Source organism: Pithys albifrons, chromosome 5 (assembly GCF_047495875.1).
Source record: "Pithys albifrons albifrons isolate INPA30051 chromosome 5, PitAlb_v1, whole genome shotgun sequence".
NCBI lineage: Eukaryota > Metazoa > Chordata > Aves > Passeriformes > Thamnophilidae > Pithys > Pithys albifrons.
This window is the reverse complement of record NC_092462.1, coordinates 7,228,639-7,244,895: the sequence shown is the minus strand read 5'-3', so window position 1 is coordinate 7,244,895 and position 16,257 is coordinate 7,228,639. Positions and strand designations below refer to the sequence as shown.

Below are 16,257 nucleotides of genomic sequence, written 5' to 3'. Positions count from 1 at the left end.
ATAGATGGGACTATCCCAAGCAGATATATTCTTAGACTTAATATGTTCATCCATCTATATTCAAGTGAGGCACCACTTTAGTATATTTTAACAAATGTTTATTTTGTGCATATTTGGCTGATCCTTTAGAATTTCCTAGTTTGCGAATAAGTAAAATTTTTATCCATGCAAAATTTGAAGAGTTAGTTACACTTGTGTACATAAGCATGCACATCTGATACAGCTCAGGGAATTCTTTGATTTTTTGGATTAAACTGCGTTTCCTTTCACCTAGTGGCAGGAAATGGGTCTGCAGATCCCTTTTCTCTTGTGCTTTACATGCTGTGTGTGCAAAAACTGTGCTGTAGCCAAAATAATACTTGAAATATTTGGTCACTGAGATTTAGCAGAGTGCTTTTATGACCACATAAAAAGCAGGAGGTAAATAATATTACCTAACCCATCTGTGCAGTTGAAATGCAAGGTGCAGTTGTTTTAGAATACTTGGAAATACAGGATAATTGTTAAGGCAGAAAATGCAGGAGAATTTTATGTTTACTTAAAATTGGTGAAAATATTTTACATAAGCAAAATGCAGTTTATTTACTTCAAACATCATCCTGTATTGCACTTTCATTTTCATTTTGTATATCACTACTCTGATTATGTTAATCTCAGTATTTGCAACCCAGAGAATATTAATTTGTTTAAAAGAATTTGTCTCTTACGGTTATTGTGGAAAGTTTATCAGAATACCCTATTTCTGAGGAGAAACTTACTGAGGAAAATATGCTAATAATCCTATTACAGATAATTGATAGAGAACTCTTTCAGAGCAGGTAGCTGTCAAAATAAACATAGGAAGGAATCCGATATGCTGGGTTTTATTTTTTATAAAAGGATCAGGCATTAATTGTTCCCTCCCTATTAATTTGAGTGATAATTTTCTGATCTGTGGAAGGTTCTGCTTAACTGAGTAATGATGCTAAAGATGAGTCTTCTGCCATGTCTGCACTGCAGTTAATAGTAATTGCAGCACACAGCAGAAATTTCTGAATGAGGTGCCAGAAAGCACTTTAGGATACTGGTTGTAGTTCAAGTAACCACTCAGAGCTTCACAGACTTACCTGAAATGTTTCTTTGCTCCTTATGCCACCATCAGACTCCTGCTCATACTCAAGGTGACTTAAAGCTCCCTCCCAGATCTCTGGACAACTCAGTAGTCACTAAAAACTTCAGCAAAGATGCCTTCTCTTTCATTTCCTTTTATAAAATAGCACTTTATTTTACCTGTTCAAAAGAAGCATGAAAGGATTCATTTAATTTTGTGGGGTTTTAATGTCTCAGTGCCATAATCTGACAACCCTTTTGTTTTGAGCTTTTTGTAGTGATGTTCATTTCCCAGAAAGCTGAAGCTCAAAACTCCCAATGATGTCCACACGCTGCACTGAAGCCCATTGCTACCTGAACTTGCCTTCCTAGAGACTTTGTTAAACTTCATCAGGTTTTAATTGTTCTGTGGGTTTGCATGTTGGCACCACTGGAAGCAGAGGCAGAGCTCCTATGGACAACAATAGATCAACAGATTTTGGCAGGTGGATTTTGAAAACCAAAACCTTGTAGTTCTCATGTGGTAATTTTTATGCTGGGGCTGCTTTCTTAGCAGTTCATGTGATAGCTTTTTCCTTTTTCTGTTCAGTTTTCTCTTCCTTGTAAACCACAGAATAACTTGGAGTGGAACAGACCTGCAAAGATCATTTACTCCAACCCCCAAGCAATGAGCAGAGACATCTTCAAATAGATCAGGTTGCTCAGCGCCCTGTCCAGCCTGACCTTGAATGTTTCCAGGGTTGGGCATCCACAAGTTCTCCAGGCAAGCTGTGCCAGTGTTTCACCACTCTCTTTGGAAAACAACTTCTTCCTTGTATCATTTCTATGTCAACCCTCCTTCAGTTTAAAACCATTACCCTTTGTCCTATAGCAACAGGCCTTGCTAAAGTTTGTTCCCATTTTTCTTATAGGTTCCCTTCAAGTCCTCAAAGGCTGCAGTAAGGTCTCCCTGGAGCCTTCTTTTCTCCAGCAGCTCCAACTCTCTCAGCCTTTCCGCATAGGAGAGGTGCTTCAGCCCTCTAATCATGTTTGTGGCCCTTCTCTGGACTAGCTCCAGCAGGCCCTTGTCTTTCCTCTGCTGGGGGCCCCAGAGCTGGATGCAGTATGCCTGTTCATAAGCTGGGGCTTTTATAATTTGCCAAATAGTAATATTTAAAAAAGCCCCTAACTATTGCCTATGAACACACATTTTGGCTTTTGTCCCTAAATTCTTTCAAATCTTGGATATTTCAGAGATGCTCCGCCACAGTGAGGAGTAAGTGAAGAGCTGTGGAAGAGGCAGAATTCTCAGTGCTGCCTGTTACAAAGAGGCCACTTGAAAAAGCGGAGCATAGAGGCAGAAAAGGGAGCTTGACTCACCTGGAAGGAGGAAGAATGGGGACACTCAATGCTGCTTCCTCAAGTGTGTATATACAAACTGTTAAGCAGCACTAATTTAGTTGGCTAATTCACACTTTCAAATGAACTTTCTAGGCCCGTAGATTCTGACTCTGTCCTTCTCTCTCTTCTTTTGATCTACTGCTTTTTATCATTTTTGGCTTCACTGTGGTTTGGATTCAAGAAGAAAGACGGTAGTCAAAGCAATTTCTTGGGAAGTAACCAGAAGTTAGATCCACCTCTTTCTGAATTGTAGTGGTGTTCTTATCGCTAAACTGGCACCACCACCCATGAAGTTAATTGAGGTGCTGACTATGACTAACTTTTCAGAATTCTCTAAGGTCTCAAGCAAGCTTTGGCAGTTGTGTGTCTTATTCTGCATTGCTTTTAGGAGATAATTATCTATCTCCATATTGTTCAGGTACGTCTGAGGATGTATGCCAGCCAGAAAACTTTTAGCCATATTAAAAGAAACATAGTGAGTTCAGGTGCCAGCAAATTTAAGTAGTGTTGGAAATTGGGCAGATGGAGTTGCTATTTGGGACTCAGAAGGATTTACAGACCTGGGACACAGTCTGGGTAGACAACAACAGCATGTAGCTTGGCACCTGCTGTCTTCCTGGAGGAAAAAGTGGTCCTTAAACACAAGCATAAGAAAACCAAACCAAAACAATCCTGTCTCATCTGTGTATGACAGACTTTAAGATATTCCATCTGGGGTAGTTTCAGGTGAATCTGCAATCTCAGCAGTCACTGTTGCCTGAGTACTATGTGATGGATTTCATTTCCAGGCTAATAGAAGACATGAAGAATTTGCAAGACAATAATCTTAGAAAATATTAAAATCCAGTTTATCTGCATACTGAAAATCTGGTAATTCCATGGAGGTCCCATCATAAACAAACAGCTGTAATTGTAAAGGCAAAGTAAAGTAAATATGATTCTAGTAATTCAGAGGGGCCTCTGAGACATGAATTCAGCTTACTACTAAGGTATTTAAATAAGAAAACCCAGAAAATGCCAGACTGCTATATTCTTTGGAATAATGTTAATAAGCTAACATGATAATGAGTTTACTAGTTGCATCCTGTTGCCTGTGTTGAATGAAGTCTGTGCAACTCAGTCACTTCACTATAATTTTTTTTCCTCAGAGAACCATCTTAAAAACTATCTAGGCTATTGCTTACCTTTTCACTGCTTGTTTGCATCGATCTAGAACCAAACGGCTTTGAGTGAGTGCAGAAATGATGCATGAGGTATTACACATGTGTGTGTGGCTGCAGGTTTCTATTACAGATATAATAAGCAGGAGGTGTATGCAGACTGCACACTTACACATCTTGGAAACCTCGGGGTTAGGCTGACATAAGTGCCTTCTGATGGCTTGCTAGGTAAGATCTAGCACAAGGCTCTCTAGGGATGAATTTCTTAAGAAAATAAAAGTGGGTTTGACCACATTTATTTGATATTACATTCATAGGTGTAAAATAGCAGTTTATAGTTTCACTTGTCCATTTCCCTTGCTCTGGATCTGCCTCCCTGATCAAGAAATTCAATAACTATTAAAAGCTGCAGCTGTACTAACAGTCTTATGCTTTATAGGAGGCATTTTGCAGCTATTACTGTAGAACAGGCGTTCTGTGCCAGTACAGATGTTATGTCCACCTTTCTCATAAGCACTTTATCTGCACCATGGGCCTTGCATTTCTAATGTTTGCTTGAAATTGCTAAACATGCTCCGTAGCTGTAATTTATTTGGGCTGGTATAGTTTAAAGACCTGAAAGCTGTATCTGCACCTGTTCTATTCATCCAACCAGGAAAGCACAAATTCCATGGTATGGGGGTTTGTAGAGTTTGGATCTCTTCTTTATAAATTTCCTGAACCGAATGCAGCCGTTTGGTTCACGTGTACATTCCCCTTCCCTGAAGTGGAAATAGCTTGTATATATATATTGCAGAGTTTCAATTTTCTAATATTGAATGGAGAATATACCACTTGATCTAATGGAGGATGGGCAGAGCACTTCTACATTCCCTCCTTTGGTCAGTCCTTCTCTGAGTGAAGGAAAGTACACAGTGAAAGGTGAAACATGTAGAAGTTGCTCCAGTGTGTCCAACTGCAGCAAACTCTGCTAGTATGATGACACTGGTTTCTTTGTGGAATGCTGTGATACTTCTGAGTGAGAAGTATTTAAAGTGATACAAAAAGAGCGAGAAGGAAATGCAGCTACTTAACCTGATTCGTGTCCTGACAACACTGATATCAGTGAATTTGTGCTAATGTAAGAAAACTAACAGTTGAAGAGGACTGAAATATTGACAGTATCTGAAATTTTGGATGTTGAACCAGCATAACAGCCATTCATTCAACTGTTTTAGCCAAAACTTTTGGAAATTGGAGAAAATCCAGGAGTAGTCCTAGCTCTGAAAGACAAAAAAATAAACGAAAAAAGAACTTAAAAAAACCCCAGAAACCATCTCAAACCAAGCAAACAAGAAAGCCACTGTTCAGTGAGGTTTTCCAAAACCAAAGCTATGTCCCACTTTGCCCAGTTCTGCCAGAGATATATGTCATCTGTAGACATGTCATCAAATATGACTCAAACCAACCCTTCCCCCAAAATAAATAGATGCAACCACATAAACCGAAATGATTCTTTGGCATTTTAAAGATTCTACCCTACTTGTGGTGCATTTTTAATTTAGAGTTAAACCAGAGGCTGATCCCTTACTTAGTGTTTTCGTTAAAATAAAATATAAAAAATGCACTTGTGCCATAATCAGTCTTGTAAAAGACTTGTAAATACATAGTGAATTTAGTGCAATGGAACAGAGAAGCAGCACATCTATAGGAAAACAAACAAAGAACAGAGGACTTGGAGAACAGAGCTCTATGTGCACATAAAGAGAAGACAACAAAACAGCAAAAGCTTATTCAAAGTATATATTTTGGGAACAGTGATTAAATGCCAAATCAAATATATTATTAGTAACTGTATTACTAAAATTAAATGCTCCTGAATTATGCATTTAGGCTTTGAATTCCTTTTCAAAGTTCTGATGACTTTCGACAAACCACACAAGCCTTGTTCAAGAGTCCAAGGATACCTCCTTTGGTTCATCCAAATGCAGAGCAGAATTTGGCCCTCCACCTTTAGGGTACTATCAGAAGCTCTAGGTAGAATTACAGTCTTGCTGTACACAGCTGAGTGTATATAATTCTTTCAGTCAAATTCATGTCTTATGTGTTGTAAAAGGAATGAAAGGTAGCTGTTAATTCCAAGGCTTATAAATATGTCAGTGGGTTTTCATAATGTCTTAATAAATTACAAGAACAAACTCAGTGACTCATGATGTCACCAGAACTGCATGCTGCACTGTATTTATTGTAATTATGTACTATACCTCGCAGAATTCTTTCACTTTCTACATGAATATATAGGTCCCACTGAAAAAATCAAAACAACCCCTCTGGATTTCATCATTGTTTTTTAATTTTCCATCTTTCAGCTGTTTACTTGTTCTGAGCATTTTTTCAAATGAAGGAAATTTTGAAGAAAATGGGTTTAAAAGAACATTGCTGCAACTGCTGTATTTATTCTTTGAAAAGCTGAAGTAAAATAAAGTTTCCAAATATCCTTACATTTGGGTGAAGTTCAAATTTTCCTTGGATCCTGGTTTTCTGGCTGGCCACCAGCCCATATCACTAATGGTATAACTAGCTGAAAAATGGAAAAACAATCCCATGAAAATTTCAAGATTATTTTGGCTTAAATCTGAAATGCAAAGACAGCGTCAATATCACAATTGGTAATGCTTCTCTTTTTCGTCTGAAAAATAAACACAGGACAGGCTAAAGACTTCAGGTAAGTTAAATGTGTAAGACTAATTCAACAGCTTTTCAAAACCACTGTAGCAAACAGCGTGTGCAGAAGCCTTTGGCTCTCCAGTGCTCCCTGTCCAAGCTGCCTTGTGCTTTCCCAGATATAAGCTGCAAGTGCAGTTTGCATTGAAGTGTTGTGATTGGCTGTTCTTTTCTATCAAAAACCCCACAGTGAGTTGATATATTGAGCTGGCCCTGCTCCCACATGTATGCCTAGGTGTGGGCTTCAATGGAACAGAACCTGTTACTTAAGATGGGGAGAAAAGGAAAGAATTCCACACTGCATCCGTTTCTGATGGCCCTTATTTAAACCACTGGAAATGGTACCTCGGAATTTAACATATGTTGATTTGACAATGTGCTTCTCTGAAGATATTAAACAAACAAAACAAATAGAGGACCCCAGTGTTTCTCCCATCATTACTGAACTATTTCTCCAAGATACCTGTACATGAAATTCCCTTGTTCCAGCTGCATGTCCACTCTTGTATTGCTTGCAATGAAACAGGTATCCTTTCAATATACATGTCTTAATTTTCTATCCAGGAAACGCCACTCCAAACTTCCCATTCCAAAAATAATAGCAGTGTTCAGTCACATTTTATGAAAGCATCTTAGAATTTATATAAATTAAACTAGTGTACATTTCAAAGAATATATAAAATGCTGGCATTTTGCTTTTACTGCAGGGATCAAAGAGCCTATTAAAATTAAAATTTCATGAACTTTAAATTATGCATTTAGTCATAAAAAAATATTAAAACAAAAAAAATTTAAAGCAGCAGGTGTACCTCATATAGTAAGATAAAGTTTAATATATTTTATTAGCTTAAGGGACACAGAATAACTATCTATCCAGAACTTCAGGCATGCATTTACATAAATATATTAAATTAAGAAAAGCAATTATACACTTAAACATCCTTTTGTCTAAAAAAATCATTAAATCCACAGATTAACAATAAATCCAACTCTATGTATTTATCACTTCCAGATACAACTGTTCCATTTCTCAGATATTACACAAATACATTTGTTAGAATTTATATGCATTATACATATATTATATATTACATAATAGTGTGTATACATACATGGTGTTCAATAATATAATAATAATTTGTAGTTTTTATAGCACTTTTCATTTAAAGAGCTCAAAGCGCTTGACAAGGATTGATTTGACTAATTTTCAGATGGAAAGTGGAGGCACAAAGATGCAATTATTTGGGGATATATAGAATTTGTGACAGACAGTAACTGAATTCTCCTGGTGTGAACTTCAGTCATACTGTCTCCCTAAAAAGAAATGCATGTATAGCTTATTTAGTCTATGTAGGTAGACTTGCAAAGACTTGTAAGGTCTCAAACCAAGAAAGCACTTAATCATATTAATAATGTTAAGCACATGACTTCAGTGAGATTCATATGCTTAAAATTACTTGTGTGCTCCCAGTGCTCTGCTAGATTGGTGCCTGTGTATGTGGATTAGTATAATACAGTTTATAGAAGACACTTAAACCTAGTTTGAATGATATTTTCTAAGCTATTTCCTCACATTTCAAATGTACAAACAGTACCTGACAGCTACTATAAAATAAAACTAATTGAGCAGGGGAATGGCACAACAGTAATGTTCTCAAGTGACTGAAGTTTGTTATTTCCTTTTCTGCTTGGCTCCCATTACAATCTAATTGTTCTCAAAGGAGAATTGAAGTTATAATTCTGCAGTATATTTTGTGGAGGACAGCTAATAGCATTTCTGGATAATTCACAGGGTAGGGTTACTGCTTCTGGTATTAATGGAGATCACTACGAGATACATCCGGTGGCTTAATACCAGATGGTTTCTGGTCTCAGTATATCTTGGTATGAATTAAGTTCATTCTGCACACCAGTTTTGACTGCCTAGAACATTTTGGTTTTAGCATCTCCTCCTAGAAACATTCAGAAACCAGGATTGTTTGTTACTGCAGAAACCTCCCCCCTCCAACCAAAACCAAACCCCATCTCCATCAGCCACCTCTCTCTGCCTTCTTTCCAAGAATATTGTGAACACAGCCATTGTGTATATTCACATGCTTTAGCTGGCACTTCCTTTCTGAAACTTCCTGGGAATTTAAGCAATTTTTAAAATATTTTCCCCCTTTTTACTTCTGTTTTCATTGCAAAATGCATATAAATAGGGAAATCTCACAGACCAGTAAAGGAACTTTACTATATGATACATTGGACCCTACTGATAACTTGTAACAGATGGAAGGTTGTTTTTTATCAGTAGAAATAAAACTCCTCTCCAATAATGCAGCTTGCTGTCTGTGCAATAACTTCTGACATTTTCGTTTATGGAAGCCTGTCGTTCAGTAGACAATAGGTAAAGACACACATTATATGGCTATAACACAGAGTATTAAATGTTTATGAATTTCTGTGGCATGAAATGATGGCTAGATGCTATCTTTTCAGTACTGAGAGCTCTGGTAAGCAGGTGTGTCACTTGACTTTTCAATCAACCTGTACAGTGCAATGTGAAGAAGTTTCCTGTGGAAGCCTACAGGAGTTTTCTTTGGGTTACGGAACGTGACAATTCTTTGCTAATATATAAACCAAATAGCAATTATTAATAACTCATGAGTGAACTGAAGGATAAAGGTGGATGTGCCAGTTGACCCACTAGTGCTATAAACCAGTAATGTTTCCCTTTCCCCAGAAATGGCATTAGAAACACTGTTTGATTAGTCAGTGTACCCAGTGTAAATCCATACAGGATTAATTGCTGTGATATTTTGGATGTTGAAAACATTTTAGAGCATAATAAATTCTGTGTGCAGAGCTGTACCTGAAATCACTAAGAACAAAGGCAAGCAGCAAACCCATGTGTAGGACATGGAGAGAGTGTTTGCTCCTGTCCCACCCCATCATCGCTTACGCCTTTCACGTCAGTACGGAGGACTCCCATCACTTTCAGTCTTGCTAGTCTTATTAGTAAGGGTGACAACACCACCTTTGGATTAGGATATAGTCTTGATTGAAATATTACAAAATCCCTTCTAAATACAGGGAAAAAAAGTTTGGAAATGCTCCTAATACTGCCAAAATCATCCCTTGTAATGCTGGACGCAAAACAACTGAGGGAACTCTTCCACGGGTGTTCATGAGAATCTATGGGGCAACTTTGGACTGCACCTTACATCATCAAAAGGGGACATTGGCTTGGTATTTTAATTACTTTCCTGCTTACTGGCTCTTTGAAACAAGCATATATATGTGTGAAAGAGAAAAAACTGTGAGCTCATTGCTCAACGTTTTTAAAGAAGTATCAGGAAGTGTGGCAGATTTTATGGAAGCATTGGCAATACCTGTAAGGAAACCCAAGAGGACTGGATATGCTTGTATGGCTTTATGCAGGACTGAATCCGCAGTCTTACTCTGGACAACACTGGGCTAATGACTGGAGGTGCAGACATAGAGAGGTCATGTGTGCACTGATGTCTGAAGTTCAGATCTTCTGCCAGCTAAGAGGATATCTTTTAAAGACTTAATCCTGTAACTAATGAAGTCAATAGGAGATTTTCAGATGACATCAATGGACTTGGAGTCAGGCCTTTGGAGATTAAAGTAATCCTGTACTAAGCTTTCAGGTGGCTTCTGCTGTTTCACACCTATATCCCAAAAAGTACATGTCTTCACTGAATTACTCTCTTGATGAAAAGAACAAACTTTTCAGCTATACAGTCTTTTTTCAATGTTTCTAAAACATTTTGTCCTGAAACTACTTATGGAAACATTTATCGGGTTTTTTATAGCCAGCACCCAGATTATTTGGTACAAATTTTCTTCACATTTGAATTGGAATGAATTTAAGGGGTTGGTTGTCTTTTTGATGAGAATGTAATATTTTGTAATTGCAAAATATTAATGGCTTTTAAACATTGCAAAATGGGAAAAATTAGTTTTTATTTACTTCTTGGCTTTTTTTTTTTGTGAGACAAGCATCACCTTTGGAGTTGGACAGGAGATCAAAATGGCATAATTTTTAATTAAATTAATACACAGATAAACTAAAGGATAGTAAATGAAAATGCATTAATGCCTTTTAAAAAATTTACTTGATTAAGGAAAAACAATCAGAGCAGAATATCCTCAGACTTGTCTTTTCCATCTAAACCAAATCTTGTAAATGCCTATTTCACAGATGCAAATAGAATTACATTACATTTTCATCATAGTGGGATTTTACACCTGTGAAATTACTTGTTCATATTTTCAGAATCCTGATTTTGCATAATTTTACATAAAAAGGTCCTCGTTTCTGACCCCAAATTATAGAAAGTGTACACTGAAAAGCAACATTTCACAATCCCAAGAACATAATTATGCTTTTCAGTTAAGGCATCTCGGACTGAAATCAGTACCTTTCTGATAAGCACAGTGACTGTGTAAGGTGACAAAGTGATTTCTCCCTTCCTCAGGCTTTGGTCTACGGGTGGCTGAACTTGTCAGCCTGAGGCTGAGCTGTGTGAGCCTGGTACTCCTGAACTGGAAATACCCAGCTAAGACTCAATATTAGAAGTCAGTATAAAATAACAAAGTTCTGTGAAATGATTAAAAGATAAAAGCCTCAGCCTGCCTGGAAGCTTTTTTGATGCATGTCTGTCAGGCATTTTCAAAAATAATAAGAATCACCTGCAGCAACCAGGGATCATTGATGTTTGCTGTGGTTCTAGAAAGGAAGGAGCTGCAAAGCCAAATGTGGAGAAGTGAATGAAAGGAGATAAACAGAGGTGTCATGTTGGTGATACAGAATTTGTACCCTTATTAATAACTACCTTACACTTTGCTTGCATGAAATAAAATAACCTGTGAGGATTGAAAGGGTTTGCATCTGTGTCCCTGACTGTTAACAGAAGGAATTTATTCCCAGGGGAGGAGGATTTGACTTAATATTTCTTATTGGACGCATTAGAAAAATGAGTTTACTGCGTTTCTGGAATGGAGTGAACAATTTGGAGCTGATTTTACACAACATCTTTTTGTCTCCCTGATTTATCTATGGAATAAAGATGTTTCTCCTTATAGTCCAATAATATGCCTTCTTTCTGAGCAGTGGCATTTAAAAAGAGAAAAAAAATGAAAGTTTTCTGTTCCAAAATAGTAAAAAGAGGTTTAAAACTAGCAGACATTAGAAACAGAGTTATGTTCCTTGCAACAGGTATGTTTGTTCTCTTTTAACAGAAGAAAGGCTCAAAGAATGCTTGAAATGTACAATGTGTTGGGAACAGAGAGGCAGTATCTCCGAATAAAGGAAGAAATGAATGGAATAAAAGATTAGGAGAGAGAGACACACAGAGACAGAGACAACTTGAGCACATACATAAAATCCCTTCTGGAGGCCCTTATCTAATTGCCTCATTTATCTCGTTTCATTTATAAGCTCAGTTTTATTCTGGGACACTCTTGGAGGTTGTGTGAGAATAGCTGCAGAATGACCTAACTGGCAACAGGCTTTCTACAGACCTTTTTTTTTTTTTTTTGTATGCCAATTCTCAGGGCAATTACTGCAGTTGCCCTTTTTATATCAGCATCTTGGGTGGCTAGGCCTGGTGTTTGCTCACTCTTTTTAATAGTATAATTTCTTTTGATAAATAAGCAGCTAGGATTTTTTGTGTCTCTTTTTTTTTTTTTTTCTGAGAATGCTTCTTTTCCACTGGGACTTCCTATGTACTTGTGGGCTTAAAAGCAGATGCTTGCTTTCACATGATATAAAAGATGATTTAAAAATGAATGAAAACACTTTCACAAACTCTTCTCCTCTTTCCCTCTAACTTCATTTAGATTACGTCTTAGTTTTGAAGTTTTGATGGAATGACTCAAAGAAAAAATGTTTTAAAATAAAATAAACTGAAGTATTTTTGCTTAAATTTTGAAAGTGATTTTCTGGGTGCAGCACAGCTGATCTAAGTTTTTGCCATTGATTTGAATGAGGCCTGGATTTAATTCAGCTCTTACTGTAGTTTTATTTTCTGATTTCACTAGTAAACTAAAATGGCTTTATTATTAAGATCAAACTCTAAGATCATTGTTATCCCTTCTCTGCATGACTATGGCATATATATTATTATGAATCTTCAATTTAGGTGCCATCTGTGGTATTATTTAAGGAACTAAGCAATGAGAAAAGAACTATCACATCTCCCCAGCTGGTTGTTGAAAATAGTGTGTCACAGTGGAGTTAAAGTTGGGTTTATTTTTAAAGATATTTCATTGGAGAAAGTGTTAAATATGTTATCTCTATCAGATATGTAAACGTTGCTAAAATATTCCAGCGACTTTCTTGCTTTGCTGCCTATGAAGAGTGTAATAAAACCACACTATGTGACAGATTTAGACAGCTGGCTCATTCATGAGAAGTTCACATTTTTGTCACCCACATTGAATAAGGAAAGATTAGATGCTAAGGTCAATTTACAAAAATGGTTGTCAGGACATTTTTTAATTGTAAAACTTTTTGTCATGGAATTCAGGGAAAAGACTAAAGGCAGAAAGCAGCGGAGACAAAGAGCTGCTATTAACCTACAGATGCTACCACAGGGTTCATTTTAAGATTGGTCACACTGCTTAGCCAATGAAGTGTTCGTGTGACTATAAGGGACCACCCTTTTCTGGGGCGAGAGGGCAATTTGGTCTTCATGCTCATTTAATCCCAAGATGTCTTTCAATGGACTGTCAGTTGAATCTACATTGTGCAAAATTATGCATGCACTTTTTAATGCAGACCATTGTTCTCTGACCACTTAACCAAGATTTCTCAACCAATTTCCATTTGGCATGAGGTCACTTGAAACTCAGGCAAACATACATGGAAGGCAAATGTAATTTTCTGTTCCTGTGAACTGGAATGTGTAAGACACAGAAATGCAAGTGTCATTCTGTAATTTCAGATTTAATACTTACTAAATTAAGACTGACAAATTTCTATAAAGGAAACTTTGTCCATGTCGCTGCCCTGGAGAGATAATGTTGCTACTGGAGAGTAATATGGCTAAAGTCTGTTAGATCTGATTGACTAAAGGGTTGTCAATTGTTGATGCATGAGCAGCTGCTTATAAAGACCACAGGATGTGCACTCTGTGGCTATTTTGTTTTCTTTTCTTAAGCAAGCTTTCATAAAAGCCAGGTAGTGCAAAAGAAACCTGATAGCTGGTAAGTAGCGACCAAATGAACTCCCAGTAATGCCCTAGACCTGGAGATAGGAGGGCACCAGTTCTGCGTGTACATGTAATCGGACTATTAATGCCTCAGAAAACCTGACTATACCATGTACACCATATTTATTGATACATTTACAAAGACTCGACTTTCTGTTAGTTCCTGAAGGAACATTTACATTTAGAACCACATTTGGAAAGAATTGTTACACAATTTGTACAAGTGACACCATGCACAGGCAACATGTGCTTGTGAGAGCTCCCATCCAGTATGACATTCTGGTTGTATCATGTCTTAGACTGTCCTGTCACAGGGAAAATCACTTTATGGACACTTTTAACACATGTTGAAATTTTATTATGATCGGTTGGTGGTTGTTTTTTTCTCATCCGTTGTCAATGAACACAAGTTGACACAAGGATACATTTCTAGATTAGGTCCACAACACAATAAAATGTGTGTGCTTGCTCTCTCTTTCCCCGTCTTTCCAATTAAGTTGGTGAAAAATGTAACTTTAGTATTTTACAGGCCATGGTAAAGCTGTCTCATCTAGGTGATGTTATATTATAAAAATAAAATAATATAAATATGTAACATGAACCCAGTGCCCATAGTTAAATAAAATATATGATAAAAAGCAGACCTTCTAGGATGACTGGTTTTGAAATATGCGAATATAATTTAATTATTAAACACTTGAAACAATCTTGATATTAAGCTGCGATTACCAGAGTTTTGCATCTATGCTAGATAAAGAAATGGGTAACATTCTGTAATAGAGTTACATTGATGAAAGTGAAGGTTACAGCCTTACAATGAATTGCCTAGATAGGAATGCATTAAGCAGTTCTGAAATATTGTCTCATGATGTAGTTCAGTTCACCTCAGAAACTAACACAACTGGATTTCATTAAGTCCAGCAGTTTATCCAGCAATGTTTGAAAACTGCTTTCTCACTGCCCTAATCAGATAGGTACAGACACGAGATTTCTGGGATGTCAAAGAATCCATTAAGACATTATGGAAGTCCTGTGACGAAAATGTGTTTTACAGTGGAATTACTTCGTAAACTATTTCTCAAGAAGAAATAAATATTAAACAAAATTCCACTCTCTGTAAAACCATCTTGGTGATAGTGCGTGCATGTGTATGTGTGCATATTGGATATCAGCACATCTGTGCAGACATACAGGAATATTTACACACATACAAGGAATTTCTCTGCACATTTGTGGATATTATACTTAAATTAATAAAGTCAATCAAATCACTGGTCTTTGTTGCAGGATAACAGTCTTTTAAAAATGACAGGATTCAAAACAAATGCCCGTTGAAAGTGTAGTTTCCAAACAGTCCCAGAAACTATACAATGTAGCTGGTTAGATCCAGCAAATAGGATGTCATGTCTAGGATCTGATCAAGAATACCTGCCCTTGTCACTCTTCGGATGTTTCTATCCACTTGTTCACACTGGGGGCCGAGATAGCCTTTTTTACACAAGCATTTATTAGGCCTTACACAGACGCCTCCATGTCGACAGGCTGGGTCACATTTTGCTGTGGGTATAAAAAACAAGTGATTTGCTAATTTGTTTAGAACATCACAAACCAAAAAGATACAGTTACACGTTCACTTTTAACATGTCCAACTCCCATATTCAGATTTTATTTTTTTAAAGTGGATAGAGAACCCATTTCAAAAGACTTCAGGTTCCACATATCTTATAATTTGAAAACAAGATGTACAGCACATCTAGATCTAGACTAGTTGTGGTCTACCTCACTCCATTTCTTGTGCTGGCATCCCAAAGAAGTCCTGGAGTTGTTGAGACATTTAGCACCTCCAAGCCAGAAAGTGCTGAATCTCAGGTAAACTCCTTCATACCCGCAGAGTTCTGCACTGCACTATTTCCTTGGCAGAGCAGAGTAAAACTGACCAGAGATGCACTCCCTTGGCTCTTGACCCTGGGACCAGGATTGAATTCCGTTTGAGTAAAAAGAGCCAGAGTATTTTTTCAACAGTTTTTATCAGTTCTAGGTTTCAAAGTTTCCCCCTCTCTCTTTAGCAGATGCCTGGTGATTTACCTATCAAGTTCTTGCTTCACCTTTCCAAATATAACTGCTATTTTAAATTGTAGCCAGTGTTAGAAAAACTAATAATAAGGTTAGTTGTGGAAGTATTTTCTTCCAGGGTAGAGTCACAGCACTGTGGTGTATACAACGTATCTTTTTTTTTTTTTTGCTGTCATTATGCTGTTTAATGTTATCTATTACAATAAACTATAATACTGATTTACAAATATTTATAATACACTATATAAATACAGGTGTCTTGATTTTATCCACAAATTTCTCAATGACACTGGAAGAAAGGTGATACCTCATAAGGTAACTTCCTTATTTAAATTATAATAGTAGCTTGAGGTCCAACTTAGAACATCTCTGTTTAATGCTGTGGGATACACGGAAGAAAGATCCTTTGTCTACCCATTTTCTGTAGCTTTCTCATTCATTGTGTCTATCAAATTATCTACCATAAATCTGTATTTTTTTTACTTTAAGTTCCACTTGTAGAAAGGCTGTAGAATGGGCCTCATTGTCTAAATATAGGAGAGCTCTGACTGACAAGTGAGGACAATTGAAGTTGTGCTATTTGGCCAGATTACTCAATCCATTTCTCCAACCTGCTTTTGTTGCAGGAT

At 37.0% G+C, this 16,257-nt stretch overlaps 1 protein-coding gene across 1 annotated transcript in view; it reads right to left on the bottom strand.

Annotated features, from left to right (window-relative positions):
- Nucleotides 1-14,832: 14,832 nt before the first annotated feature.
- The window catches only part of HHIP (hedgehog interacting protein), a 71,211-nt gene continuing 69,786 nt past the window's right edge, over nt 14,833-16,257 (bottom strand). The window contains exon 13 of the mRNA XM_071555076.1: nt 14,833-15,112. Coding sequence (XP_071411177.1) covers nt 14,919-15,112 — 194 coding nt within the window. The 3' untranslated portion in view covers nt 14,833-14,918. The remainder of the gene's footprint in view (nt 15,113-16,257) is intronic.